Source organism: Melanostigma gelatinosum (assembly GCF_949748355.1).
Source record: "Melanostigma gelatinosum genome assembly, chromosome: 14".
NCBI classification, from domain to species: domain Eukaryota; kingdom Metazoa; phylum Chordata; class Actinopteri; order Perciformes; family Zoarcidae; genus Melanostigma; species Melanostigma gelatinosum.
In genome coordinates, this window is record NC_136647.1 from 17,492,714 (window position 1) to 17,520,711 (window position 27,998).

Sequence of the window (27,998 nt, forward strand, 5' to 3'; positions counted from 1 at the left end):
CATAAGGTGTTTTGAAGTTATCAATTTAGTTGTATTCATGTGTTTCCTTTCTTAAGACTAAACAAAGGGGTTTTGATAACTCTTGTGTAGACAAGGCCATAGCTTATCTGTACCCTGGGTGCTGGATGAGAGCGGTTCTGCCATCCCCGACCTCTGGACCAACCCTGCTCAGAGGAGGCCTGTGCATCTTGCCCATCAACGCTAGATTCTGATCGCGGAAGTAGGGACTCTGGAAGTCCCCACCCAAGTAATCTGCCGCTTGCATCAGATTAGTCTGGGCTGAGGAAGAGGAGGTGCAGGAGCTCGTTCCTAGCCTGTAATGGGGGGCCCCGGGGGGCCCACAGTCTAGTGTGGCGCACCCCCCTGGGCCCGCACCGTGGAATGGCATGGCTATGTCCTGAGACCCGGAGCTGTCACTGTTGGGTGTGGGTAGGATGCTGCTGTTCCAAACGTGGGACTGGAAGTAGTGACCATTGGTGTAGTGGGCCATGGGGCCGGACATGCCGTTGTTGACAGGGGGGGAGGGGGTGGGCCTCTCTACGGGAGGTTTCAGTGTGTAAGGCTGACCCACACACACCTCTGCAGGGTAGCCCATGCCCTTAAAATGGAAGGCGGAGTCCCTGGAAGGCTGCTTGCAGAGGTGGGTCCCACCGTTCTGAACGTGGGGCAAGTGACCCAACTGGTGCTGATTCCAAGAGCGCATGTTCTGCTGCTCTGGGTTATGTTGTAGCTGTTGCTGCTGCTGATTCTGCTGTTGATGCAGATGCTGCTGCTGCAGGTGGTGGTGGTGGTGGTGGTGGTGGTGGTGCTGCTGCTGCTTGAGATCGGTGTGGTTGGAAGGCAAGTGGTTCATAATAGCCCCGCCGTGTGGCGGGTGAGCTCCCACCGGGGCGGTGGCTGTCTCTTGAGCACCGATAATGCAGTTGGGCGGGGGAAAGCCAGGGGTGGCGGGGTTGCTGTGCATGGACACCCTGGAGCAGGCGCTGATGAGCAGGTTGCGACTGATTGGGCTGGGGTTGGCGATCTGGCCCTCGCACATGGAGGTGACTCCCGCGCCTTGGGCCCGAGCTTGGCAGAACTGGTTGATCTGATGCACGATGGTGCTCAGGTCAGCCTGGTGGCCCTGGTGCAGCCCGGCGACCATGGAGAGGGGAATGGTTGAGGTAGAGACGGTAACATTAGGCGGTGCGTCGCCATCTGGCAGCTTTCTGCTCCCCTGCAGGCCAGGTGGTGGCTGCTGCTGAAGGTGCTGCTGCTGAAGCATGACGGTAGGGGGCCCCTGTGGGTGGCCAAGGGCCGGGTGCTGAGACAGAGTCTGGAGTCTGGGTGGGCCCTGAGGGTGCTGGGCCATGTGGGGAGGGTGTCTGAGGCTCTGGGTGTGACCCTGCTGTTGCTGGAGGGGCATCTGTAGAGTCTGAGGTGGGTCCTGTGGTTGAAGGGGTGCGCTCTGCTGGGGCCGGGGGAGGTTCTGCAGAGGTGGGTGGTGGTGGTTTAAAGTGCTGGTCGAGGCCACTTGGTAGGGTCCGCTGGGGGCGTTCATGATGACTTCGGAGTGCAGGCAAGCCCGGCTGCCGTCGAAATCTTTTAGGACGCCTTTGACTGTGGGCCCCTTGATGATGGCGAGGAGGCCCGTCTTGGCAATGGCCTGAGAGGAAGGGTAAGGGCTGTAGCGCTGGCCCGACGTATCCAGCCCGTTGACTGTACGGCGCACGTGGTTCCGCTGGGGTACCTTGACGCTGTTGGGGAAGATCTTGATGGTGAGGGGGTTGTTGGCAACCTTCTTAGCAAAAGCATCCAATTCTGCAGGGGTCGGAAACGGAGCGGATCTCATCCTTTGCGTGGTGTCCCCTGGGGTGTAGGACAGGACAGGACAGGTCAGAGCAGAGACAGAGACAGAAAGCAAGAAGAGGATAATTGGGGGGATGAAGAGAGTGGGAGGGAGGCACAGAAAGAGACAACTTAATCCAGGTGGAAGTGTACATGGCACAAAAGAGCACGTCGGTTGTAATCTGAGCAGCTGAGAGGACAGCGCTCTCATATTCCATACTTCGCTGTTTTTCTCCTAAATCCCTCACAGCTCCCGTCTCATGAGGCCAAAGAGAGATTTCCAATCTCATCCTCAGCTGAATTATTGCGACCGACACATTTCCCAGTCTAAAATCCAATTTCGCGGTGGAGTATACGACTTTGAGGTCGGGGGCTTTTAGTGGCCTTAATTGACGCAGCATCCGGGAAAACAATAAATAGGCATCTGAGGGTGGGGAGGGTGGGGGGCTGCGTTGCTTGCTCCTGGATCACAAACTAAACAAAGAATAAAAGAGGCAGTGACGGTCCCCTGTGTCTGCTTTGGAGAGAAGGAAAGAAAGAGATCGACGCAGAGAGCGGAGCTCCATGACAGCAGACAAGTAATCAGACACAGCAGCAGCGTCTCTGATCTGCAGGAACACCTCCCAGGCCTCAGCTCGCAGACATTCGTTACACCTGCTAAGCACCGTGGCTAAATTTAACAATGCCGATGTGACAATGTGAACACGATTATGTGCCGGTGCATGTGTGAGCGCGAGGGTGCGGTTTCCACTTGTGAGCCTGTTTAAAAATGTGCGACAGGATCGTGCAGGTGTCGGCTAACGGGCGTGATTGCATGTTTCCATTTAACGAGGTGTGCTCACCGCCACTTGCTTTACGAAGACAAGAAAAGTCAGTGATAACAAGGAATGACAGAAGTGAGCAGGGAGAGGAGCCTGTCTCCATCACCTCGGCCCCGCCAGTCTGACCTACTTACGCCACAGCTTTCGGACTGATGGACATGAGCTGATCTATGAGAAGCATCACTGGTCTGTTGTGACTGTCCTTTATTTAATTTACTGTCATTATTTCTGAGGGGACTTCTGTTCAGGTAAAAAATAGACGTCACCGGTACAGCATACAGCCTACTTATTCTCTCTGTAGAAATGTCTGAATTGCTGGCAGAGGTCCGCGGTTTCATGGTTCCCGTGGCCGTTCTGCTGAGTCTCACAGCAGGCAGGCTGGGCTTGAGGGACGAGGCACAGAGCTGAACTGCGAGCTCTGACGCGGCGGCACCGGGAGCCGTGCCAACTGGCTAATTAATTCCTGCTTCATTTGTGAACAGGAAACAATGGGAGGCGATGCGCGGGGGCCGGATCGGGGCGGCACACATAGGGGGGCCGCTGTGACCAAGTGCTCGGCCTGCTGATGGCGGCCTCATTAATGCAGGTGTCCGGGCCAAGGAGCTGGAGCTCGACACCCGCCATCGCCGAGGCCTAGTGTCTGAATAAACGCCGGGGTAAGCAAACGCAGATAAATGAACACTCTGACACAAAGCTGGCTGAGGATGGACATCGCCTGTCAAACACAGGTATTGATGGTTGGAAATCGGAAACAGCAGACTGAATAAATACAAAGGCGGTTCATCAACGGGTTACATTTAGTACACAGTAAATACCATTTAAAGCAATACAACTATACTTTGATGAATGTAACTTGTTTGCTATCAGTACTCAAGTATATATATATATATATATATATGTATATATATATATATATATATATATATATGTGTATATATATATATATATATATATATATATATATATATATATATATGTATATATATATATATCTAGAGATTGTGAGATTCTGGCATAGCCTCCTTTGTTTGCAACTGTTGTCAAAAGCTCATGTCAATGTCGCTGCTGAAAGGGCTTTAAGTAGGTGGGAAGAGAGAACCATCAGCTGTTGCAATGAATAAAACATCTTTTATCATCATTTCCTGGGAATAAGACTCTTGTGGATCAAACCAGGGTTGTGGACAGCGTGAACGAATGTTAAAAGACCACGGCAACTTCAAGTGTAACATCATCTCTCAGGGTTCGCTCCGTGTTCGGAGAAGGAGCAGACAAGCGGCGCGGGGATACAAGGGCGCACACTGAGCCGGCGTGGAAAAGTGGAGTCGGGGTAAATAATGCAAAGACTGATCCAAACACTTAAAAGTGACAGACAACAACTTTTAGCTTCTCTAAAGGTTTCTAATCGGGGTCAGACCGTAACGATTAAGCCCTGTTCACATGATTTAAATTATGTAATATCGCAAATAATGTAATATAACAACCTGAAATGAATTATACCTAAATATAAATGTTTGTGCAGTTTCATATTCATATTTAGGGGACTTAGACAATGTTGGAAATATAGCGTTGACTGGCTTTTACATGAAGAGAAAACATCTGCAGCGAGCATGTAACTGTGTACGTTTTGCCACCGGCACTTGTGTAATGAGTTTTATACTTAAGTTGTAAGACTCAGGCAGGTGGCAAAGAAAGCAATGTCAATGTCTGGAAACTGACCAATCCATTAAATTGGAAAAGGGATTATACATTGTTAACAAAGCTTAGGCAGGCATTTTGAGATAAACAAAAAGAAGCAAATCAGAATAAAGGGTTTAGCAGAACTGCTGTAAAAATGTGGAGTGAAATCGGTAAATTGCTGTTTAGAGTAGTTTTCCCCAAACAGTGGATAAAATCGACCTCTTGCTGTTTACGACTGTTTAAGGGTCCTGGCAGCTGTTGATTGTGTGTTCTAGTAAGCAAGCGGAGCTTATTAGCATCTCAACCTCAACCTGAAACCTGGATGAGTTGAACAGCTTAAAAGCATCAAGGGAGGGTTAATGAGGATATGAGTGAAGTTTGTAGGCGGCTGCGAGCATATCGTCTCTCAGATCTCCCACTAAGCACGTTCCCAAGGAGAGAACAGGGGAAAAGAGGCCAGTCTGGCCGTGCGTTAATTACCCCGCTGCAAGCTAGCGAGCTGGAACACAAGTGCACAGTCAGCAGGCACTAATTAGAGTTTCTTTTATTCAAACTACTGTTTTTATTGAACAAGGTTTAAGCAGCAGGAGGGCAGGGGCTCGTGCTGCTGCAAATTGCGATTTTCACACGAGCAGGAAATTAGGTCTGGAGCTTCGGCATCTAAATTAGACATGCGAGTTTGGCTTCCCGCATGAAGCCCCCCTCCTTACAATTTTTAACAGACATTTGAGCAAAGCAAATGCTGATAGATCAAGAACTATGAAAAAAAAACGAAAAATGTGATGAGGAGAGGAAGAAAAAATGGCTGCTTTTGATCTCAGTGGGGATGGAGATGTGAAAAATCCGCCCCAGCCGTACTCACTGTTTGTTCTGCCCGTAAGAAGCGAAGCGCCGCTTGAGTCGTCCGGCCTGGAGTACGAGCCGTTTCCTTTGTGACCCACAACTGTCTCTTCGCGTACCTAATCGACTCCTCCGACAGCCTTTACGTTTCACAGCCAATCCCCGATGATAAATACAGCAGCTGCTGTGGCCCTCGCCTCTGACAGCGACCCCGCAAAGCTCGTAACTTTAAATGACTCTCCGTGTGCACAGATTCACCTGCAGGAGAGGAGGCAGCCTGGCGATCTGGGGCTCTTGGTGAACACAGAGAGAGGGGAAAGTGTCGCGGACGAGATTCTGTAACATACGAGTCAGCATCCGAGTAGCTAAAAGTATACGGTCGATGAATGGGAACACAAATTGGAGTTAATTATGTGAACCCTCCATCTGAGCCTCTTTTTTTTTGCTGCGGGAACTTGTCAGAGTATTGAATAGAGATTTAAAGCGACAACTAGTCTATGAATTTCACCTAAAAGCAGCCGAGCACACCGCTCGTGGAGTTAAGCTGCCAAATGATCCGCCATGCTGGGTAAACGATGGGGCTCTGCAGAGACAAGGCGTCCCGAGGACAGCCGGGAGGGAGACGGGCCGAGTGTCACCTGAAGGTTGAGGCCTGATTCTGGCTGCGCGTGGCAGCAAACGGGGAACTCAAAGCTCAAACCGTGGACATCCAGAAGGTGTTCTGGTGCTGGATCGTAGGCAGCATGAGATGCCACTTCAGAGTGTACAGATTTCTTTTTTCTAAGGCACTTTGATCATAAATGACTTAGCCTAAAATGAAAAACAGCTCCAGTGCTTTTGATGTAACACCGTGTCTGTTAATGACACTTTGAAGAGCGGATGAAAAGGAAAAGCGTTATAAGAGAATGAGGAGGAGGAGGAGGAGGAGGAGGAGGAGGAGGAGGAGGAGGAGGAGGAGGAGGAGGAGGAGAGGGAAAAAATTGATTGAAATTACACTTCGAGGACCGTTCGTGTGCTCCATCACCGAAATGGATTACAGCGTTGGGCAGGAAAACAAATTGAACTCTGGTTGCGCCTCGTGCTCCGATGTGTCACACAAAGGGAGAGCAGAGACAGTCTTGATGAGCTGGAGCATTTTACAACAACAACAAAAAACGAAAAAAAAAGCTGCTGCAGACATGGGGTCAAGCCGGAGCCCCTCTTAGATAAACAGGCAGGAAGAAAAGGAGATGTAGATGTTTTATGATGGAATAAATAAAGCCGATCAGCTGGATGGGACATATCGTCCAGGAAGTGATTGACTTTTGGGTTTATGTAAAAAGCCTGAGAGAAAAACGCATTATTACACAATGTGAATGTGCATTTGAATGATTTTAAAATGTGATGAATTCCCAAAAAAATGTCAGTTCAAAATGTGTTTAGGGTGAAATGACAAGGAACTACGGACATTCATCGGTGTGTCATACTTGAATCTCAAGAGCCGGTTAGCGGCCGCCCCTCGCACTGTAAAGAGCCCCAATTTGTCAGCAGCCGACTTGTGAAAATTCAGAACACATTGAATGAACTGGACCAGCTCCGACTCGTCTGCCGTTAAACCGGGGCAGCAGATTGCTTCTTAAATTCACTCTCATTACAAGATCATCGGGGCAAAACCACTCAGCCGCAATCTGTCTGCCGGTCTGACAGAGACTGACTCTTCCTGATGGCGTGAAAGCATCCAAGACGGCCGAGTCCAACGCTCGAACGTGGCGATCGGAGCCGCGGCACGCACACGGGGGCCGCACGGACGTGGCAGACGGATCTTCAGGGGCGACGAGGGAGGGAAGGGGACCCGGCTCTCTGTTCATCAGCAAATTAACGGCGCAGCCCATCCTAATTTCCCCTTGAAGACAGATCTATGGTGCCTAAATGTCCCCGCTCTCTTCCTGGTTTTAACACGGAGCTGCAGAAGAGAAGCAGGCCAGGGTTTGGCATGGGCATCTGACGCTGGGCGGGCAGCAGGATTGTAACAGCTTGGTTAGTTGTGTGGGATGGTGGTGGTAGTTAATAGTGGGTGCGTGTGTGTGTGTGTGTGTTCCCCGAGATACTTACATTTCTGATGTCCAGTGTTCATCTGCGTGTGGGGGAGAAGCTGGAGGGGGAGGTCACCTGGCCCTGGCAGACAGGCCAGCATTTCACAGAGACACTAATGCAACATGGGACACACACTTCTCCTCACACTGCAGAGAGAGAGAAAGGGGGAGAGAGAGAGGGGGACAGAGGGAGAGGTCAGCAGTCAGACATAACTGCAAGGCAGCACATGGTGCGTGGTGATACAGAGGCTGGGTCCAGACGAATGGAGTGGTCTCGTGTGACGTCACAGTTTAGCTGTCGGCCATGTTGGAGTACACACAAAGCCACTGGCATGCACGGCTGAGTCGCATAACCTATCGGTGGTGAACTTTTGTGCTGTCTTTGGTTGTGGCAGCAGAGCTGTTAGAGACAAGAAATCATTCTTTCGTTTGCCAGCGGTCATTACACATCAAGGAAATGACACGAAGGAGCTATCCAAGCGACATCGCGAGAAATGGCTGTCACGCATCTCTCGAGATATAAAGGAATGGAATTTGGAGTACACTAGAGTATGTGCGGATCACTTTATAAGTGGTCAGTGATTTTATTTGCAAATTCGTTTGTGAACAGTATTTAATAAAGGAAATATAAATTAAACTTTTACATGAGAAGGTTACCGAAGCTTCATCGGCCCGTGACAGCAGTCGGTGCCAGAGACGTGTCGAGCGTGTACAACAGGCGAAACACAGAGATGCAGCCTCAGCATTGCGTGATATGAGTTTAACGTCGGATCATATATATATATATATATATATATATATATATATATATATATATATATATATATGTATATATATATATATGTGTGGGGGGGGGGTGAAGTTAGGAGTTAGTTGAAAGTGAATTCCTACACACACGCACACAATGACATGCACGTACAATGTAAACAAACACACGTGTCTGTTTGCGCTGAGTAAACATTGAATATTGCTAAATATCTGACCAGATCTGTATATATTTACCCTCCCAATGACGAGATGAGAATTGTCGATGACCGTTGCTTTGACGTCTCGGACCCATCCACTGACAAACTGAGTATAAGCGTCGAGCCCTTTGTAGCACTCCAGCTCGTCTTTTGTGTAAGGACTGGGGGTGTTCACGAGATACGTGTAGATGTTGGCGTAGTTTACCGATGGAAGATAAGTAGGATCGGCACTGAAACGATCTGCACTCATCGTATAGGGATCCAAGTTACCAATAACCTTCAATTTGGCCAGGTAGCGAACCTTTGATGCACTATCCAGTGATTCAAAGTATGGTATTTTCGCCGCACTTCCTTGTTTACGCGCCGCCATGTAGGATCTGTATGTACTCCAACATGGCCGACCGACCTCGTAACTAAGGAGATCGTGACGTCGGTGAGACCACTCCATACAACTCTGTGGCCGATCCCCGGAGGCAGAGGGCTGAAGGAGACGTGGTTACCTTTCAATTAGAAACTGATGTCACACCTGGAGCATCAGGTAAGGTGACATTTGATGCCAATAACAACTTCAATTGAACATCAGACAGCTGAAGTGAAACGGGCAGACTGGGCCTGAGGGGCAGGCAGCTTTAAATCAACTCAGTCCCTCCTCGTCCTCGTCCTCGTCCTCTTCCTCCATGTTAGTCAGCCAGTTGGACCCTGCTACCTGCGCTTTACCTCTGCCTCCACCAGACCATGGTGGAGGAAATGAATGACTCCTGTACGCTGGAAAAGAACACACTCGAGAGGCCTGGCGCTGACAAGTCAGTGAGTCTCTGATCGATTCTGAAGTCCTCTGGACCTCAAAGAGGCCTTTATTTTGGGGACATTAAACAATGGAGCCGCCTCCGAAAAAATGCCTGCCACTTTGTGCAATAACCTGATGCAATAGAGAGGGAGAAAACGTTAGCCGCGCTCCAGTTGGCTGACTGCTGTATTCCAAAACAGCGCAGATGCTTTGCTTAATCAGCACTGAAGAACAGTCGGGGAGCAAATTAAGTCTACAGGGTCCGCGCCCTCCCCTTTCGCTGCGTGGCATCAGATGAGGGCGGCGAGTGTGCACAGACAAACAGCGTCTATGAGAGCGGCAATTACCCACAAAACAACCTTGGCGTGCCTGTCTGCCGCGGGGTGATGGCTTAAAAGTGCCCCCCCCCCCCCCGGAGAAGAGACAAGTGGAGGAAAGAGTGACAAAGCGAGAGAGAAAGGTGGAAAGGGAGAAAGACGGGTGCTGGGGTGGTGACGGGGGGGCTGAACTGGCTTTAAAAAGCAGGAGCTCAAAAAGGTCAGGATGACAGCTCATTTAAATCCTCCCAGCGAGAGGAGGGAAGGGAAAAAAAGCCTTAATGAAGCTGCCAGTTCTACACAGATACCTGTGAGTGTTGCACCTGGGAGTGCAGCAGGGGGGGGGCAGAAGGGAGAGAAGGGTAGAGAGAGGGGGGGGGGCTGGTAGGGTGGCGATATGAGGGATTTGTGGGTGTTTCGTGGCACTGATGCTGCATCACCCTTCCTGTTGCCCAGCCTCCCCCCCGCTTTCTGATTTACAGCCTGGACCGCCATATGGCAGCAATCCCTGCCCTCGATTCAGCGCGTCACCATGCATTAACTTCAATTGGCCTGACATGTTATTCTTTTCCCTCGGCCTTGGAAGCATTTTTAGGTACGCGGCACCTTGATGTGAGCAGGCAGGATTTCCAGCGCTCTCTCATTTATCAGAGTGCCAAGATTTCACACAAAGATAACAGCAATCGCTTTGACAACAGGCAGGTTTGGGGTGCAGAGAAACAAAATATCAAATGGTGGCAAGAGACTGAAATGATGTGGGGGGTGAAAAAAAAACCAACACACACACACACCAGCATAAGCTGTCAGTGCATTTGTTATAAGAACACACACACATAAACGCACTACGGGCTTAAAAAAAAAACCAGCCAACAGGCCATCAGCCCGCCCCCTTCCTGCCTCCCCCACAGCGGCCCTGAATGTCAGAAAGCTGTGCAGTGGGGAGTGCAGCGGCAAAGGTCAGCCTATGGTAATGGCCCAGCTGACAATCTGCTGCACGGAGGAGAGCAGGGGGAGATGAAACCCAGCAGACAGAGGCCTGACGACTACCAACTCGCCTATCAGCACCGCTGCCACAGCGACTTCAATAGCGACTCGACTAGTCTACACCAGCTACTTATCCAAGCGTAATAAAAGTGTGTGAATTACTGCGTGGCTTTCATTAAGGACACATAAAGGCGAGCAGACAAAAGCAGGACTTGAGCAAGTGATGCGCACGACTTGTGTCATGTGTCAAATTGCTCCCATAAAAGATGACCTATATTTCCTTTTCATTCCTCGGCGGGGAAGGAGAAAAAGAAAGCCATCAGAAAGAATTGTGCAAAGAGGAGAGCAAGATAGACGGAAGCCCATTTAGGAAATTAGACCAGCTGACTGGCCGAATCTTTTGATCAATATCCTCATCAACTAGGATCTGCATTTGGAGGAAATCTGGGAATTGCATCAGGCTAATTATGTCGGAAATCATCTGTTAAAATACCCACCAGCAGTAAGGTGAGAAAAAGAGCGAGGATTGTGCACCAAAAACAAGCTCATTAGAAGGACACGCGAACAATATTAGGAGAGAAAAACAATAAAGAAAAAAAGAAATATAAACGGTGAGAAAAAGGGGAGAAAGTACATTCTGTTACTGGTTGAATATTCACAGCATTTTTTATACCAATTAAAAGCAAAAGCAATTAGGAGAGCCCAGTCACCGTGTTGTACATTGCTTGTGCTAACGGCTGAAGGAGAGGAGAGCGGAGGAGAAAGCCGGCTGCTGTTATTCTAATTGCATGTTTACCCCCAGGTTATGGGTCTGAAATAGAGCCAAGAAAAAAAATGTTGCAGTCGAAAAATTCAATGCAACTTCACTGTGCCGATTCTCTCAGGGACAGAGAGAGTGAAATTACTTTTCTTTGCGAGCAGAGTCTCTGAATGGGAGGTAAAGAAAGAAAAAAGGAGCAGGAAACAGAATAGCTTTTTGCCCCTGAATACCAAGCCGGAGCGTTCTGTCAAAAGGAGAGGAGGGGAAAAGGCTTTGGCTTTCGAGCACGCTGGGAAGGAATGATACATCAGTACGGCCTTCATTAGCCCGTCAGGCTCACAAACAACAGAGATAGAAAAAGGATTTCTGTTGCTAGCAGAGGGCCGCGGGCATGTTGGGATATACGGCCTCTCACAATGGATCCTGATGACTCCAGCACATCCCGCATCCCGAGGCGTTTGGGACGGCCCGTTTGCCTGCTCCCCCCCCCCCCCCCCCGCCGCCGCCATCATAGCTTTTATCTCACACCAATGGAGAAAGGGCGAAAGAGTGGGAGACGGACACGTTAGTGAGGGGAGGGGGTGAAAACGGAGAGAGGACGACCAAACCCAAACTCAACTCGCACACAAATTGAGAGTCTGTAAAATAGTGGTTTCCAAGTTGCTAGACACGGGGTGTCAGGCATAAAACTGTCAAACAAGGAAGCTGCTGCAGCAGTGTGGGAGAGGGGAGAGGAAGACAGCTACTTGAAACGACTCTTCTTTGGGGATTGGACGGGAGAGGGTGGGGGCTGTTGCGAAAAACACTGGGAGGCTGTATGAATGCTCAATAACTAACTGATGAAAAAGTGACAGTTCCCCGAGGTGAGACGGCGGATACGGAGCGGAGAGAGACAGCATGCCCCTGGAATAATGCAGAGGTCCACAGCTGGATCGGCTAAGTCTTTGCATAGACGTGTCAGATATGGAAAAGTTGGTTCCACAATGAGAACGCCGGCTCTTAAGAGTAGCCGTGCGCTGTGGGACCAAGAAAACAAGCGTCCAAACTACGAGGCCTCTTCTTATCAGAGTGACCTCATTCCCCGGCCTCTTGGATGATGTCCATCGTCCGCTGCGAGTGGAGCGGAGACGACGACGGGCCACATTACCCGTCCACCACGTCAGCGCTGAGGGGACAGCCAGCCAAGGCCCCATTCTTCAACTTCGGGTCAGTTTCACTAACAGCCACTTAAACCCACTTGCCTTCCAGAAGAGCCCTCCAAATGCAGAAGGTAGCGCTAAGTGTGCTCAGTCATGTCAAGACCGGCCAAGGTCAGACGGGCAGACGGAAAGCGCTGGCAGCGCCGCATGCGTGCCGGGGGCCCCTGGCTGTGCCGTTTGACAGACATGTTTACACCTGATAGAAATGCAGTGTGGATGGCCTGCCAGAACAGAGGGGATCCGAAGTTATTTATTCATCTGCTGCATATCCATCCAGAGTGCAGCCAGAAGCTGGGCATGCCTCAGTGAGGAATAAGCCAGCCTCCTCTCAGACGTGACATGTCTTAAACCACTTGAGGGAGAGGAAAAGAAATTTAAAAAAGAGCTGACATGTAGTAAACGAAAAAGAAAGCAAAGATCTTAAGACGCAGCTCCCGAGATAGGATTTGATTTACTCACACTCTTAATACATCACAGTAATTAAAGATCAACACGTGAAATAACCCAGTTTGTTCAGAGGCTGTTCTAAAAATCCTCCACGACGGTGTTCAGAGGCTGGGCCTGTTCTTGCTCAGCGTCGACGTTAAAAACACTTTGACGAGGGAAAAGTCAACATAGTGAGGCCTCAGCCGAACTAAACGCCGACATCAGATGTTGAAATATATTTTCCTGGATAAGAGAAGACTTTTACCTGCTTGTGGCACGAGATGAAAAAGGCGAGAGATCACCAAAGAGTATGAAGTCCATGAGCGCTTGTTCAAAATTGCTCGGCAACTGTTGTTGAGATATTTGGAGCACAGCGGTGAACTGACCCACGGACCGAAGGGCCGCCGTCGCCATCCCTCGAGCCGCACAGCGCTGGCTCGGATATGCCTTGTGCCACTGAGAGGCACAAGGAATGCAAGTAAACACCGTGGAAGAGACTCTTTTATCCTCTGGAGAAACTTCAGCCTCCTGGTAACCAGCAGATCACACCGCTCATACATATGAGAGCAACACTGCTCCGTTTCATCTCCTGCGCGTTGCCACCGCATCCGTGTTATCTTCACATGTCCCCGTATCACACCAGACAACAATGTGCTGAGTCACATGCTGCCGTGTCAGATGCCAGACTGCGGGGTTTGGACTAGGATGCCGTGGTTAAAACAACACAGACACCTGACCAATGTTGATCTACTGTCTCTGTGTGTGTGTGTGTGTGTGTGTGTGTGTGTTAGGCTATGTGCAGTGATAGGAATCGTCAGACTTCAGGGATGTGGTTTTTGAAGTTGCTCGGGTGTATAAATCACTTAGTTGTGGAACAGACAGGATGAAGAAACCTAAACAAACAGATGAGCCTGCGTTGAACTGATCACAAAGATATATATATATATATATATATATATATATATATATACACACACATATATATATACACACACATATATATATACACACACATATATATATACACACACATATATATATATATATATATATATATATATTGTTCTGAAAACATACTGAGGCTAAAAGGAAATGATGCAATTAGCCTTTTACATTAAAGCTGGAGTTTTTAAGTGTCCAACTAACCAAAAACATCCCGGCCACGCCCCCAAAACACATGGCAGCCCACAGCCTGCCCACTGCTGGAGGACCAGTCCACCTGAGAGCTGCCTCATGTCTCACTCACATGTAAGCAAACACCTTGCATTCAAATAATGAGGGTAAACAACCAACATGGCTTGTTAGCACTCACAGCTATCACTAGCATGTTCGCGTTGGAACCATTTTGTCCGCCTGGCCTCGTGGAAGACACCGGTGACGGTGGTTCGGAAGGTGGACGGCCATCCAATCGTTCCATGAAATGATTCAAAGAATTTGAACAAATATAACAAAAAATGCTTCTGAAATAAGCCGCATGTACCCTAGCTTTTAATTCCCGTCAGGTCTGAAATAGATATGAGCCCGGTGGCCCATCAGCGGTTCCATAGAAAGACTTCCGAGCATGTCCGAACTGTGTGACTGTAAGTCGGCCAGGCCGTTTCCCTAGTTAGCGGGAAATAACTCAATGTGCCGAGAGCTAAAGCACGGCAGCATTGTTCCAGCTGGCGGGAAAAAAAGAAAAAAAGGGGGAAATGAAGGTGGAGTGGTTTGATTTCAATTGTTAGCAGGTGCATCCATTTTGTGTTCCTCTCCACACCCACCTCGCCTCTCTCAGTCAAAGCGCTTATCAGAAATTGGACACCCCAGTGACAAATTGAGCCTGCGATTAAAGTGAGAAAGAGGAAAGCTTTGTTAAGTGCTGCTGATTGGGATCCCAGGCCGCCCTCACATCAGAGATGCACACGTGTGTGCGTATGTGTGTGCGTATGTGTGTGTGTGTGCATGCATACTTGGCAAAGAGCCAGGAGCAGAGCTGACATCACAACCACCTCCTCTTCTCCCATTTTCCCCTCTCTCCAGGTGTTCCCACGGCTTGCATTTCTGCTCTGAGTACTCCGCAAACAAAAACCAAATCAATGCAGCTGTTCCCCAATCTCGCTCTTTCGCACACACATACACGTACTGTACATATATAGTTAGTGCATGCACAGGATATTACACAGGCAAACCTACATATACACCAGTAACTTTCCCCTGCAGGAATAATGACCTCCTCTAGTATTTCAATGTCTCCTTATTGACATGTACACTGTGTTTAACAGAGAGAAAAGTTAAGCCTCTGTGTGTTTGTCCCACCCGGACCCATATTATTGACCCGGCATTAACCAGCCCCGGCCTGTTTGCGAGCGCAGCTCGGCTGATTTAAGAGCAGCTCAGCTGGGCATAACTGAACGAGCACCGACTCTCACAAATCATCCTAAAGGGGCTTAACGCACAAAAACAGCTTCCAGTGGTACACAGGCCTGCTGTGAGAGATTTATCCACTTTGCCATTACACTAACTGGCCTCTCTCCCATATGAGCTGCGTATATACCAATCCACACACACACACACACACACACACACACACACACACACACACACACACACACACAGAAAGGAAACACCCTAATTAGACTCATGCCTGGTCCAGCTCTGCAGGAGGACTCGCTCAAACAATTCAACCAATTCAACTTATGATGCCGCATTAAAAGCATAATCTTGTTTACCATTAGTCTTCTTATTTATTGCTGTTGGTTGAAACACATTAATGTCGTAAGTGTAACTTGTGACATAATGAAAGTGCGAGCGGTGTCTACATCAGTAAACTTACCATCAATTTTAAGGGTTTAGATGTTGTAATAATGTATAATAATGATGCTGTCGTGAATACTCATGTATTTCTAACTGTGTCTAATTAATCTGTAATTACTAGTAATGCTTCTGTGGCAGTATTTTCCAAATTCCGTGCAGATCTTTTTAATGCACGCCATAGAGAAAGAGAGATGCAGGTCTGGTGGAAATATACTGCTGCAGCCACACCAGTCAAAAGCAAATGGCTACATGCCGATTCCAAACCCTGCTGTGTACATGACAGATAAAAGCCGATGTGTCTGCATCCTGTGTCTGTGTAAGGTTGGTAAGGTCAGCCGCCTCCCTGGCAGCTCTGACATTCAGTCTGGCCTCCAGCGAGACCACACGAGTCCCCCTCGCACCTACAGACCAGCCGAGGAATGAAAGACGTCTTCCCCCCCCCCCCCCACCAGAGACAGGGTTGTGTGAGACGGGCTCCTTTCGCCCTTTGTGACACACAAGACATTTGTGGTCTCTGCTTCTGTCTCCTGCGTATATATGCGAGAGCCTCTCTGGCCCCAGTTCTTCCCCCAGCAGACACTGGAGTGAGCCAGGCAAACATCTCACCTCTGTGTCTGCGAGGGAACATCTGGCCCGCAGGACCGACCGTCCGTCCGTCCGTCTGCCTGTCTGTGAGCCTGCACGTACAGTCGGTGTGTTACTGGTGTTGTCATGGCAGCAGGATTGTTTTTTACAAAAACAATCACGACAATCCCAAAGCAAACAAACCAAATGTCACGCAACAACCACGGCACTATTTCCGATGATTCAATTACAGATTTTTGATATGTTTGGGATGTCAAAGTGACCAAACGTATGAGCTAAATAGTTCTACATTTTGCCTAAGTTTTGCCCAAACAGTTAACTCCATCTAGATCTCCCTCTGGCCTGTCCCAGTGAGATAGAGCGGTATGAGTAATAGAGTTAGCCCAGAAGATAAAACTCCTTTTCCCCATCGCTCACTCTCTCTTGCTTTCTTGCATCATGCCCGCTCATCTCAGATCTCCTGCGGCCGTCCAATGATTCAAGACTGATGAGGCATGCTCAAAGGTCTACGCCATTGAGCTCAGCATTAATGCACCCATCAGCAAATTTTTTTGCCATCGACCCTCGTTCCCCCGCAATAAGGACAGAGCCATCAATCAGGCCCCAGATAGCAGACACCAGACACGGCTGATGAAGTAGGGGACTTTGGAGCGAATGATAAATGAATCTCTCAGATATGGTCACAGAATACGATGACGGTCCGGCGAGGACACTTGACCTTTAGCAAAAAAAATAAATGTAGAGCCACTTTTTTGCCAACACCGTGCGATGCAAAATGGAGAACATGCAAACTGCCGTGAAGAAAGTGTTTTGTCATTGTGTCGAGAGCTCCAGGGTCCAGCTGAGAGGCTCAGCCCACGTCACTCTCAGAGCTGCTCCTGACCGGTCCAGCCCTCCTCTGTTCTCACACCAAAGCTCTGGGGGTGGCCTTCAGGAGGCCTGCTAGTCCTGCTAATTGGGGTCTCTACAGAGCACAGCAATCACACGGCACTGGAGGGGGGATTGGGGCTGAGGGGGGGGGGGGGGGGGGGGAATAGCAGGGCCTCTGTTATCTGCACTGACAGGAAAAGTGTAAGATAAGAAGAGTCCTTTGTAAGATGGATGCTGAATATTTAGCTGGTAAATATATTTTTTCAGTGTAAAATTGACCAAATACTTCGAGTCAGTCACAGCTGCCGACCAGCAGTCCAAAACTCGGAGAAAAGCAGCTCATCCTCACAGATACGGAGCTGCAACCAGCTTTTTTATGAGAAAAAAACTACTTCTACAAATAATCAATTATTAAAATTGTTGCTGGTTATTTTAACTAATCGATCAAATCTGCAGTTGGCAGCTTTTATAAAAAATAACTTCCCTATATCCTACAGAAGAGCTTGTTACCCAGCCGCCATGTTGAAAACAGGCGAGCCAGAAGCAAGCACCGATCACCGGCTGGAGCAAACAAACAAACCAGCTAAACTCTTCACTAAAATGTGCTTCTGGACACATTGGAGCTGATGTACTGCTGTTAGGATACAGTGACAGTTTGAGCAAATATGATAAAAAGTTATTTTTATAACTTACCAACAGCAGCTCTATATCTGACTAATGGCTCCAGCTCTAGTTACATCATATGAGCAGTATGTGTGGCAGAGGTGCTGTGAATGTGACATTTTGATTCAAAGATAGCGTCGCCAGACACAACAAGGTGCTATGGGTTCAAAAGACAGTGAGAGAACAAAGTCAGTAAATAACAGAACAAATGAACGCATACTTCACTACTGCAAAACCAAATCATATAAGCGAGTGAACGCCAATTGAAAACAACGCATTCAAACTGATTTAAAAAATGGTATTTGAAAATAAATAAAAGGCAGCACAACGAAAGGGAGCGTGGGTCAGGCAGCTCGGCGCTGTGCTCTGGGGAACATGGAGGAGACAATGACACAGGTCATTTAGAGCAGGCTCGGCCGGGCTGCAGCCGGGCCCCGAGCTTGCCAACACATCATCATAGCAGGGGCCACTTCCTATCAGTGTGATCGGCACTCAGAATGAAAGGGCAAGAAAATGTGCAGGAAGTCATCCCTGTAAAAACAAGATACTGAAAGCCCTTACGTCAGGAGAGTTGAAGGGGAGCCGCTTCTTAAGAATGCACTGAAGGGCAAAAGACGCTCTTCTGAAGGAATTTAAGGACACGCAGTGGACCTGGTCACCGGGTTAAAGTAGGTTTGCGATAGATCCAGTGAATGAGACTTTGAGCAAGGGTGGCCATGAATAGAGAGGTCTGCATTTAATTTGCGAATCCATCATTCCAATTGTACTCCGTAACAAAAGGGAGAGTAGAGTGGTGGGGCATTCAGAGGCAATGGAGCATGCTGAGGGGTGCGTGTGTGTGGTTCTCCATGGAGCCAGTGAGGCCGTGGCCCTTGGCCCTAAAAGCCCGGCCGGCGCTGGGGAGAATGGGCTCCGATGAGCTCAGCGAGGGCAAGACTAATCCCCTCATGTCCAAAGAATTGTTTCACTACGTTTGACCGATTAACCCAAACCCCCTAAATTGCACTTCGCGATCTATTTGTTCAATCAAGTCTCCTGCACTCATCGTGCTGCAGTGTGTGTGGGTGGTGATGGTGAGGGAGGGAGGGAAAGAAAAAGAGAAAGAACGAGAGAGAGAGAAAGAGAGAGAGAAAGAAAGAAAGGGGGGCTGCGAAACAATCCATTTGGAGGAAGCATACAGAAGTCAAAAGGACAGCTTTTTTTTTTGTTCTACTTGCAATTCTCCAAATGCATAAAGCACGTGAGTCCCTGCAAAGCAGCTGCTGGTAACATTCAAAGGTCAGAGAACTATTGCCTTTAGAGATTTCAAGTAGAAAGTCAGCCTTTGTGTGCTAGCATAGCACACTGGCGACATGTAGGATTTTACCAGCTCCATGGGAAAAGGGAAATTTAAAGACACTCTTCCCCTGTGTGGAAAAGAGGTTGCAGGGAAGATTAACCCAGCTTCCATTTATAGCCTCCGACAAAAGGTTAAATCACACATTACGCCGCCTGAAATGTCTGCTAGTAATTAGATCAAGAATATTACTCTCTCTCTCCTTCCACTTGCAGACTGCAGCTGATCAAAGCCTAATGATGGTGTCAGTGCCATTGGCGGTGCTGGCGGGGTAAATCTCCCCATCGGGATGGCAATCTGTCAGGGCCCGCTAGCCCTGCTAAACAGCACAGGACACGAGCACAATGGTGCTCGACACACTGTGGACGGAATGAACCGCATCTTTCGCCCCACAATCCGGCATCGCTAAAAATACACCGTGGTGATAGAGCATCTTTGTTTCTTTGGTTCTAGGGTCAGCGCAGAGCGGGAGAGTGAGTTCTATCCCGATAACAGTGAAACCCACCACCGGCGGATCTGCGGATCTGTCTTTCCATGCCAGAGCAGATCCAAACAGCACCTGGTCCCTTGATGGGGGTCGAGGGGGGGGGGGGGGGGGGGGGGGCTACTGGCTATTAATTACAGAAAGCCGACACGCAGCTCAGGCAGACCCTCGCAATGAGACCCTGGGACGTCAGATACGCAGCAAGACGAATGCTTCCCTGTCACGCAGCAACATGACCGGCCTCGGGAGTCGTTACACACTTTTAAGTACGCCTTTCAAACCGCGGCCCAGCCCTTCTTCCTCTGCCCCCACCCCGTCTCCATCTCTAGCTCTCCATCACCTTCTGATACACTACTTCTGGGGATATTTTCTGACTGGTGCAAAACGCTATAGCATGATAAAAGTTGACAGTTTCCTCTTCTGATTCAACGGTTCCTTTGTAAACAACCTTGCCACGTCGCACATTACGGTCAATTTCACCAGTTTCTCTCCTGCTCAACGGCGGCAAAACAAAAGGGGGAAATAGCAGGAGATGTGCCAATCATTTATCGTTGAAAGATGTCCGACAAAAGAGGCCCTTTAAAACCCGACAGCTTTTCCTTTTTCACGTCAGTCCCCAGCACAACCGGCTGAAAAAGGGGCCCTCAGACAACAGACTCCTGCAAAAGGTCTGACCCCAATCTTAACCCCCATACAGGTGGCACAGCGCGAACACAGGAAGCAGGAGTGCTATTCACGGCTCGCAGGGAGAAAACTTTGTTCTCGCTCAAAGACTCATTTAGACGGGCACAAAGACGGCTCAATGCCAGTAAAGTGCATTCTAACGCGCTGAAAAGCAAATCCCCTTGAACACATTAATGGTCAAAGACTTCTTGTCAGTGTAGACTAAGAGCATCTGTTAAGGGGGTTTTGAGAGTCTCGATGTAGGATAAAAAACCCTCTACAACTGGGTAGCTACACTGTCTTGTGCCGTGGAGGCTGTTAATCTGTAAGTGGCAGCAGAAATGTAACAGTTGTTGGTCAAAGCTTTAATAGCAACTTTTAAACCTCTTAATGTTGAAGGGAGGAAAAAAAAGATATGCTCCTATTGTGTGACCCCCCCCCCCACCCAAGCAATAACTGCATCGCTGCACATTCCAGGAAACGCCAGCCAGCTGAAGACAGCAAACACACCAGAGAGGAGGAGACATAAACAACGCGAGCTAGTTGGAGGGCCGCGCCGATGTTTACTGTCTCGCTAAGTGCATTTCATCCCCGCTGCCTTCACAGCACCGGCGGTATTTCAGCATGCAGCACTGCTGATGCCACAGGTCTGTGTACAGAGGGTCACTCACAGGCTGGAGAGACCGTTTGGACAATGTAGGTGTCAGACACATGGCCCGTCTGGAATAACGATTCAGTTCCGCCGCTGCAAAAACACCGCCTGGTTCCTTCATACTGGAGGCTCCGTAAAAAAAAAAGAGAAACTAACGTGACTGTGTTTTGCCGTGTAACTGTTATATATAAATCTAAGAGGAATTTCTGCCGTGTGTGACTCGGTACATTGCTATCAGGGAGGACGGTCTGCGTTTGACTCAAACAGCCACTGAATGACATGCCAGAGATTAGCCTCTGAAGGTCACAGTCTTCGCCTATCCTTTCAGCCGCCTTTCACAACACAACCCTGGGCCCTTTCGAACAACAGGAAGAATGTCATCTGGTTACTTTTCAAGGCACGGAGACACCATTCAGCACGGCCAACAATGGCTGCAAACAGGACCGGAGGGTTAAGAGGTTATGAAGGGCCCCATTCTACAGCGCGGCTAGATCTCCAGTGCGCCCGCACGCACGCGGAAGAGAAAACGCGCCCACACACTGGAGGCCTGGAGGAGCGCCGCAGAACGCGATAAACCGAGGAGGGTCATGGCAAAGTGCCGGCGTTGACCGCTCGCCCTCAGTCTCTCTCTCCACAGCAACGCTCTCCACAAAGCAAGCCTCCGAGCATCAGCCGCTTTGTCAGGGCTTCAGATACACTCGCTGCTTCGTCATTCTGGAGAATAGAACTGTATGATAGCCCAAAGTCCACCCTTCAGGTTATTGTGTCTCGCCAAAGGTTACAAAGAGCAAAAAACACGATTTTGTTTTTTTAACTGGGATTTTTAAAAACCTCAAATACGTGACTTGCATTGTATTCTTGTTGAAGAGAGGGAATGCGAGGTAACTAGGCTCACAATTAGGCAAGAATTATGAAATACAACTGTGTAACGTGATTAACAAGTCTGGTAATTAAAAGTAGCATTCCTCTAAACGCACTGTACCGCGTGTTCAATGACACGGCATGAACAAAAAAAAGGATACTGCCATCATTCAGGTGGTGAAGCCTGTTCCAAAAAGATTCAGATTATAATGAACCCTCTGAAATATTAAAAATAAAGCTCAATTAGCCAACAGCATTTTACATCTCCTCCCTCTATAATCCTCTGGTAGCTTAGCCTTATCTAATGCCTGCACCAACTATGACACTTTGATCTCACTCTCCCTCGAACCCCTCCGCTTGCTGTTCCCTACAGCTTCGCTGGCGCTTTGTTGTGGCATTCTCTCTGACCCCGCACGGCGGGTCACACGCTGAGCCTCTCTGCCGGCGGCTAATGATGCCCTGATATGTACAGTTGGCACGGCCGTCGGAAAACCGCGTCAATAAACCGCGGACATGCTAATGGCACCCATTAGGATTACTCGGGGGTGATATGGGACTCGCCTGGCAACCTCTTATTACACAGGGTTGGTATTGAGGGCGGAGAGTGTCAGCGGAGGGTCAGTGATCCGATTGAGGCGGCCTTATCTCGTGCCATAAACAGATAGCAGTATCTGCTCTGCTCCTCTGCTGTTCCTGCGAGACGGGAGTCGGATAAAGAACCCTGTCGTCTCAGACAGACGCTGTCTGAGACCAAGCCTCGCTCCTCCTGCTGCCACGGCCGCTGCTTTTGCCTTGAATGTCCCCGCGAGGCTCAGATTCTTCCCCGATTGCCCTCAGGCTGAAGACGCAACAATCTCAGAAAGCCCTTTGGTCTTTTGGTGTTTGGAACGCCAGGTTGCAGCACTCCCTGGCCTACAGCCTTGGGTTTCGCTGATTACACAACCTACGAAGAACACAAGAACAAACAAAGATACAAAGCGTATCTTCGAATCGGGTCGATCGCCTGTCGTCACTTGGCACAACATAAATCAATCACATGAGAAGTAAACTAAATACCAAGCAGTAGCTGACCCGCAGCCTGAGCCCTTCAGGTCAGTCCCTCGGTCTCAGACGTATCCACAAGTTGCCCGTGATGTCCCAAACACCTGATCTGGATGCATCATGTGCCCGCAGTTCTTTGCTCCCAGCGCGACCCGCGTTTGACTCTCGCACAGAGTCGCCTGACTTTCACACAAACGGCTACCAAACATCTGGCCTCTGTCTGGAAACGGACTCATATAGCTGGGCAGACATCGGGTGACCTCACAGAGGGGGGGGGGGGGGGGGGGGGGTCAGCCTCATTTAGCAAATGGTTGATATTCAACAAATGCAGCTCATCTGAAGCTGGGTGAGGCGAATAGAAATCGGCTGTGCGCATAAAATTCACAGGCAACACCTGCAGGAGATTTAACATACACAGGCCCCCGCTGAAAAATGAAAAGGAAGAGCGTACCATCACACATTTACAATTCAAGTAGCGTCTCTGAAATGCAACATTGAAATGACTGGCTTTGAATAAACCAAAGCGAGCATCAGCCAAGTGGCTCATTCCAGCGCAGGAAACCGCTGCATCAAAGAACACGCTGGTTAGTCGAAGCGTTCCACAGTCAACAATCACAGAAACGGGGCCGTCACTAATCAATGTGTTTTAATGAGCTCCCTGTGAACCCCAACAACAGCTGAAACATTAAAAAAAAATCTGCTCAAGTTCTTGTACCTTGTGATCTGTTATTCATAGTCGTGCTCAGAAATCTCAGAGAAATGAAGCAGCGCTTTGATGTTATCCTCTTATTACTGCTGTCTGTCTGAGACTGGGCCTGATGTTGGGAATCAGATGGTTTTGGCTGCCGCGTGGAGAACCTTCCACAGCGCAGAACATCTGGGACGTAAAGGTGCTCGGAACGATTGCTTTTGCTCCGTGAAAACCAATCATCACTCACGAATATCCGCGTTGCCTTTTGCTTACATGAAGAAAGTTATAGAGTGAGATTAGTATCGAGAGGACTGCGTGGGTGTGCGTACTACATTCACACTGAACTCTACTCACTACTCTACTGTAAAGCGTCCACCCAAGTACGCTTAAACACGTAGGTGTGTCTGTGTATACTTTTTTTTCCTGCAATGGTTTAACCTCGTATACAGGCACCTGTAGACCGAGAAGCTACAGCAGCCAAGATGCTACGTAAGTATTTTAGAGGAAATGACCCCTCCTCTGCCCACAGTGCAATCAATACGTCCCAATATATTTGTCAAGGAGTTGGCTGACAAAAAACAAAGCGTCTGGCTTTCCCGTCAGCGAAGACTGAGGGTTTGTGGCGACAGGTGAAAGAGTCAGCACAAGCCTGGCAGGCAGTGGGAGGAGAGACACTTTGAAAAGCCACGCAGAGATCTAATTAGCACATGCATTCAAGTGGCATTTCAATTTGACGGAACGCTGTAATTTTCTACAATGCTGACCAGCGTGACATGAACAAAGGAAACCAGGTGCTCCTGACATTCAGGCTCGTCTGCTGCTTTAATAAGCAAGAGCCAAAACACATAAATCAGACAGAAAGAAAAAAGAAAAAGCATGTTGATGAGCACACACAGAAATCCAAGTCAAACTGTCACTTCTACGCTGCCAAATCTATATGTGTGCTGTTGTAAGCCGAGCCTTACTGCGTCCCCATATCTCACAGTAACTTTGAGGCGTTTCGCTGTCATGCTTCCAGGTATGTGTCATCGCAGTCGTTCGAGGCGACCTGCATTTTTACAGATGGGGAGAGGCCTTGCAGTCATTTGTTTTTAAGACCCAATTAATCTTCATTGGGCTGGGAAACATAGCACCCCGATGCAAAAAGGGTTCCTTCTACACGATAATTGCAGGGAGTCTAGGGCCCCGAGTTTCCCAGACAACAAGGTCTGAAATTTAATTATCTGCTCTTTGGAAAACGTTGGGGAAAGAGTGCTACACTGCAAAACTGCACTTTTGGGCAAGTAATGTCAGGCTCTTGTTTGGGTAAGCACAGGACACCACTGAGCACATCCTCCCTGCTGTCATTAAGGAAACACGTAAAGGGCAACATGATAACGACCGATTTATTCAACTTTTAAAAAATCGTCATGCAAATGCAGACTTAACAGTTTTTTAAATTAGTTTTGTTTTTATCTCTTGACATTTCACAGTTGTATCCTCTTACCATGTGCAGAGTAAACCCGATCACGTCCATAGTCCAGTCAGTCGCAGGAGTGCTGCTTTACTGCGTTAAAAAAAACAATCCTATCCGTCAAGCTCCATGACATTACGGACCGACTACAAACAATAAAGCCAGACTCGGGAGCAGCCCAAAAACAACACGGACAGGCTGTGGCAACATTAACATTCCGCCGTGTGCAGATCAGGCTCGGAGGGGGAGAAACATCGATAGGATCCCATTAGTTAAGTGTGCCCTTAGGTTACCAGAAATTTGATCAGAGATAGACCTTTTCCTTCCAGACACGAACCATTAGACGTTATGGCAACTGTAGAAAAAAGAGAAAAGAAGCTGCTCTCCTCTGAAACTACTCCTCCACCCAGGGGCGGACTGGGGGAAAAAAGTGGCCCGGGAGTTTACTGTCAGACCGGCCCACTCAATGCATCGCACGTATCGATGTCAGTGGCCTACTTGGAAAAATACCCATACACTTAACATTATTTTCGATGATTACAAAGAAATTATATCATATATTTTTTTTTTATAACATTTGGATCCACCAATTTGCCTGGATGGACACATTGAATAAAATAATACTCCAAGGTAGTAGTTTGCTGGATGAATATGCTGAACTTTGGGCTAGTATCAGATGGTTATACGTATAACTACAGAGCCTTAAGGAATGAATGTCAGCAGAGAAAGACCACACAATAAAGAAACTGGAATCAGAGGGTAGAATTAGTTTGAACTATATTGAAATGAACAGAACATACGATGGGGTGTGAACATCAGTGGTATCAGTAGTGTTGCATGCTGGGTGTGTGATTGTGTGTGTGTGTGTGTGTAGGGGTGTTGAAGGTGCATAACAAAACAATAAGTTAAGTAACAGAACCTAAACTAACTCTGCCAGCCCAGGTGCATTATAGTCACATAGTAATAAAAAACAATATCAGTATACTCATGTGTTATTATTACCTCACTACACGAGTAGTTTTTGCAGCAGCTCACTCTTTTCTGCAACACCGTCTATGATTTTCTCACTGTCCAGCATCTGCAAAACATCTGTCTGAGTAGCCATCAACATAAAAGCCTCCAGGTGCTGTTGAGAGCTGGTTAATTTAAACATTATTTGACATAAATTATTAGAAATGATAAGATTGCCCTCTTTACAACTACCACCATGGATAGCTTGCTCATCGATTGTAAGCAAGTAACTACGGCTAACATGTTAAATTAAATAATCTCGATGATGCGAACAGCGCCAGCTTGCTTATTTGACCAGATCATAACGGTCTCAATTTTGGACATTTATCATTTATCTAGCTAACGTTAGCTAGGCTAGCTTGTAGCCGAACACTACCTCATCTGTGAAAAGCAAGCTAACATTGGCCAAGTCAATGCCACAACTTACCATCATAACACTGTCACCAGTCGGTGGTTTCCCAAATAAGTCAGAGATTTTTAAATATTTTGATGCACCTTCCTCCAGATATCTCTTCTTTTTCTCCCTGAGCTTTTCAGCTCCATCTTTAAAGGATTTACGTTTTGGTACCGGTGCCATGCTGCTAGCTCACACTCAAAACGGCTTGTCTCTGAGCGAGTGACGCAAGCTGCAGATACATGAATCCGTGACGGGACGCTACGTCAATAACTGACAACGCATGGTCAAATCAACGTAATTAACACAATGACAGCCACAAAGTCATAAGAACCAGTCACATATATTCATATGACAACAAAGCACATCAATCCAGCAGACCTGCAGCGGATCCACGCATTCCACCACACAAGAGCACGAGCCATCAAATATTATTCATAAAAACGTTACTGCAGATGTAAAAAAACAAACGCAGTTTGTCACTTACCAAATTCTTTGTTGACAAAGAATTTAATCCCAGTACATCGTTTCAGTTCCAGTAAGAAGTCCTCGATTCATGGACGCCGTGACAGTAAAGCCGCCCCTGTATTTCGCCGGTCTACGGCGGCCATTCGCACCTCCGCCGGCCCCGCCCCGACCGTCGACGGCACGAGCGCACGGCGCAGACCGCGGTAATGGAGAAAAAGTTTTTAAAAGCACCGTAGTGTCCAGCCGTGCTATGGCGTCTCAGATCGCGAGGAGTAGTATAATGTCAGTTTATACTGTTGATACAGTTTTCACTGATTATTGACTTTCGGTATTAGAGTCAATTGAACGTGTTCTGTGAAGCATATAATATAGTCGGGCCGGCGATGTCAGAGACCGGCCCAAACCCCGTCGGCCTACCGGGGATTCCCCCGGTATCCCCGATGGCCAGTCCGCCCCTGCCTCCACCTCTCCTCAGTGGTCGAGGTTGTGCGGCAGGATCAGGATGAGCCCGGTGACGTCAACCTTTTGTTATCACCTTTAACACTTTGTCTTCGCAAGGTGGGAAACACTTTCGTTACTGTTCAGATGCGCTATTTGGAGACGAGCCGCGAGCGAGGAGCGTGCACAACATCTGGATCACGAGGGGAGACGACACTAGGGTATACATGCATGCGTGTCCTCATGAGAATATGGGATACTAGCAGTGGGAGACAACTTAGAGAGACGGCTATACCATCGTTTTAAAAAAGCACAAGATAACCACACTTCAAACTTCATCCCAGCTTCTCTCAGGAAAGGTACTTATTTGTGGCACAAAACTAATCATGTTCATTAAAATCACAGTGATACAAATATGATCATGGTGATGATTTGGCAGGCAAATTGAGGTATGCTTAATCCTCACTGGTTGTTATCGTATGCAAAAAAGAACAACACAACAAATATCTAGACAGCTCAACTATACAAGCCCAGTTTCATTCAGTTTTAACACCGGCTTTGACCAAGAATGTATGCTCCTTTAGTGCCTGAATAAAATATGTTTGGCTCATAAAAGACAGTTTATACAGTAGGTATACAGACAGTACAGGGGAGCAGTTCAGTAGCTCTAAACCTGCATGATGCCAGTCAGTGTGCCAGCTGACTGGCTCCTGGCTAGCTAATCTAGCCAGTCAGAAACACACACAGTCCCATTGTTGCCTTCTCTAGCTTTCCTAATATTAATGCCACAATCCAAGAGGATGTCACACAGTGTCAGGCAGCCGCCGTGTTATCAAGATACAACTACTTACTCTCCGTTTACCTCTGCGAAAGGCATCGTTTAGTACGTCGCCATGGTTTAAAACGGACAGATTTTCTCC

At 48.2% G+C, this 27,998-nt stretch overlaps 1 protein-coding gene across 1 annotated transcript; it reads right to left on the reverse strand.

The window, feature by feature from the left end:
* Positions 1-5: 5 nt before the first annotated feature.
* fam222ba (family with sequence similarity 222 member Ba) lies at positions 6-27,998 on the reverse strand. The gene is made up of 3 exons (XM_079282763.1): positions 27,930-27,998; positions 7,257-7,384; positions 6-1,848 (listed from the first exon to the last, which is right to left on the reverse strand). The coding sequence occupies exons 2-3, from the start codon at positions 7,336-7,338 to the stop codon at positions 104-106; spliced, it is 1,827 nt and encodes a 608-aa protein (XP_079138889.1). The 5' UTR covers positions 7,339-7,384; positions 27,930-27,998; the 3' UTR covers positions 6-103.